This window comes from Dictyostelium purpureum (assembly GCF_000190715.1).
Source record: "Dictyostelium purpureum unplaced genomic scaffold DICPUscaffold_294, whole genome shotgun sequence".
NCBI lineage: Eukaryota > Evosea > Eumycetozoa > Dictyosteliales > Dictyosteliaceae > Dictyostelium > Dictyostelium purpureum.
Window position 1 is genome coordinate 1 of NW_003519630.1, and position 3,548 is coordinate 3,548.

The 3,548-nt window shown below is 20.1% G+C and overlaps 2 protein-coding genes across 2 annotated transcripts; one reads left to right on the top strand and one right to left on the bottom strand.

Annotated features, from left to right (window-relative positions):
- Positions 1–21: 21 nt before the first annotated feature.
- DICPUDRAFT_82380 (uncharacterized protein) lies at positions 22–590 on the bottom strand (the record flags this gene model as incomplete). Its single annotated transcript, XM_003291680.1, has 2 exons — positions 22–231; positions 318–590. Coding segments are annotated over 2 exons (483 nt in total), but the record flags the coding sequence as incomplete, so codon positions are not given.
- A 1,459-nt stretch (positions 591–2,049) lies between these two features.
- DICPUDRAFT_156351 (uncharacterized protein) lies at positions 2,050–3,345 on the top strand (the record flags this gene model as incomplete). The annotated part of the gene is made up of 1 exon (XM_003291672.1): positions 2,050–3,345. The coding sequence occupies one exon, from the start codon at positions 2,050–2,052 to the stop codon at positions 3,343–3,345; it is 1,296 nt and encodes a 431-aa protein (XP_003291720.1).
- Positions 3,346–3,548: the final 203 nt, after the last annotated feature.

Consider the following 3,548-nt stretch of genomic DNA (forward strand, 5'->3'; position numbering starts at 1 on the left):
GATCTTTAAAGGACCGTTTACCCATAATACTTTACCATCATATAATGAACAACCAACTTCATATTTAACTCCTCTATGACCATACTTTGGATTAAGAAATGAATTATCTGTAGTATTGGTTCTTAAGAAAGTTGTATCTACTGCTAATGTTAAAAATGGATCATTTGAATGTGTATTTCCAGACTCTGTTAAATCTTTAATTTTTTGATCAAATCTATTTGCTAATTGAGACTTTAAAAATATAAAAGAAAAATATATTATTATTAATATGTTATATTGTGTTTTTGCTATTGTTTATATATATACATAGTACTTACTTGAAAAAGTAAAAACCTAGCGGTATCAATAACTTTCCAAACATGGTCACCATAAGTTCTTGAACTAACATTGAATTTCTCTGCTTTTTCATCAAAAGTTGTATAATATCTTAAATAATCGAAAGTCCAAATTATATGCTCTTCATTAATACCATCATCAATTGAATATAAATCTGCCCATAATTGATTAATAACTTCTTGTGAAAAAATAAAGTGTTTTTTAAATTTGCTTGGTTTATAATCTTCTATTCTTTTTTTTAATCTTTTTACCATTATTATTTTATAATATAATATTTATGTTATTATTATTATTATTATTAGTATTATTAATTTTACTACTGAAATATATTATGTTTTTTTTTATTATTTATAATTTTTTAATAATTACAAAAAAAAAGAAAAATAAATAAAAAATTAATTTATATAATAAATAAAACAATGAAAAGCACACTGTGATGTTGTTATAGTGAAATATTTCAAAAAATAAAATTCATTAACACACACTAACACACTAACACACAACACACAAGCACAATATAAAAACATAAATACCCACACATACTTTAACACACACAAACATAATAAATTTATTGTATTGAAAAAAATATTAAATTATTTTATTTGAAAAAAAAAAAAAAAAGAAATAATAAAGAAAAAATTATTATAATAAAGAATTATTTCTGCGTGACATTAAAAAAAGAAATAAAAAAAATAAAATTTTAAAATTTAAAAAATGATTTGAAAAAAAAATGAATTAACTGAAAAGTTCTTTTTAGAAAATAACTAATAATTTTGGGAAAATAATAAAAATAATAATATTTAAGTTTATATCTTTTCAATTTAAATTAAATAAAAAAAAATAAAAACTTTTTTTTGTATTAATTGTTGGAAACCGAATTTTTGTCATACCCATTCGATTGAATGGTGCAATAGTTAAAGTAACTCATTTTATATATTTCTATAATTTTACAGTATTTTTTAACAAAATATAGAATTACTTTTAGTTTAGTTTAATGTTTTTTCAAAAAAAAAACAGATCTTTTTTGAACATCATGAAATGGCCGCATAGCATAGTGGTATTGCGCTTCCCTAGTAAGGAAGAGGTCGTGGGTTCGATCCCCGCTGGGGCCTTTTTTAGAATATATCTTCCCGGTGTTTAAATTTGGGAATAAAGTTCATTGTAAGGTACTAAGATCAAATAATTAAATAAAATAAAATTTATATGAAATGTTTATGTTTTTGTAAAATTCGAAAACTAAAAAGTTTTTATTATTTTTATTTTTTTATTTTTTTTAAATTTTTTTAAAATTTCTTTTTTGATGAATTAAAATAATTGTTGATTATTATTAATTAATGCTGATTATTATTGAGTAATGATCATTGTTTCATTACAAAGCATAATGGAACAACATTCTTCATTATTTTAAAGCATTTGTTTTAAATAATATCACTTTAAAAAAAATAAATAAAAAAATCGAAAAATGAAAAATTAATATCGAAAAAATTTAAAATAATAAAAAAAAATTTATGTATATAAAATAATATTCACCTTATTACTATTAATAGAATAACCCCACATATATGACATATAAAAAATCTAATAATTCGAAAATTTTTTTTTTTTTTTTTTTTGTTTTTTTTTTTTAATTTTTTATTTTTAATTTTTTTTTAATTTTTTGTTTATTTTTCAAATCGAAACAAAAATAACTTTATAATATAGGTTAATAAAAAAATGTTTCATAATGATAATCTTATCAAAAATTGGGCAGAAATTAATAACTCATTCAATAATTTTAAACATGTTTTTAGAACTACCAATAAAATTATTATAAATAAATATTTTAATATTAATACAGAAGAGATATTTAATAACTATACAAGTATAATAGACCTTTTTAATAGATCATTAAACATAATAAATAAAGATACCAACAGCGAAAGTCATCATCACCACCATTATTCCTGTAATAATTCAGATTGTAAAGAGAATAACAATAAACTATTCACCTTAATAAATAAAAATAGCATATTCTTTAATAGAATTTATAATAACAGTATCAACAACTCAATATATATTGTATACTATTCATTAGACTCTATAGAGAAGCTCAAAGTTTCTATATTGCTATCTGATAGGAACCCAAATAAACAATTAAATCAAATCGAAAAAGCACTATATGAAATGATTTCAAAAGTTCAAATTACAATTCACCATACATCACAAATACAGCATGATATCGAAAATCAAACTATAAAAGAATTAAATGAAATGAAATCAAAACTAATTCAAGATATTGAAAATAATAATCAATCAATAAAAGAAAAAAAAGAGGAAAAGCAAAAAATTAAACTAAACTGTGAAAAGAACCCAATGCTTGTTCATTTAATCGAGGACCACTTAAAAGAATTAAGAAATGCAATAAAGAACACAATCGAAGAAACTGAAAAGAAATCTGCTCAACTTGAACATTTCAATACAATCTTTTTAAATCTAGAGAAAATCATTGAATATTTAAATCATTTATTAGCATTTTGGGCGATATTAATAAATCAATTAAATTTTTTATTTTCAAATATTAGAAAAGAAATAATAAATAAAAACAACCATAATAATAACAGTAATGATAGTGGTGATGAAGAAAGTGATAGTAATAATAGTGATGATAATAATAATAATAATAATAATAATAATAATAATAATAATAATAAAACACATAATAGTCATAAAATAAGCGAAGACCATCTAAGCAATACGGAATTAAATGATAATAATCAAGAAAAAGATGAAAATTTAGAATTTATAAAATCAATTGGTTTTTGGTGTTTCGAATTTCTATCAATAGTTTATGTAAACCATTGCGCAACCAACACAATTTTTAAAATTAAAGAAAATCATTTAGATTGGGTTAATATAAACAATATCAATTTAAAATCAGACTATTCAGCAATCATTTCAGATGTTTTTGAATTGTTAGATTACTTAAAAAAAGAGATTAAAGAAAAGGAAAAAGATAAATTAATCAATTAATTAAAAACGACGCAATAAAGTTTTTTTTTTTTTTTTTTTTTTTTTTTTTTAAAATTTTATTTTTTTCATTTTTTTTATTAATTTTTTTTTTAAATTATTTTTCATATTTATCTTTTTCGTGTCAAATTAAAAAATGTATCGATTAAGTAAAGCAAATAGACTTAAAATCGATTCTAAATCATTCCCCAAACTAAACCAAACCT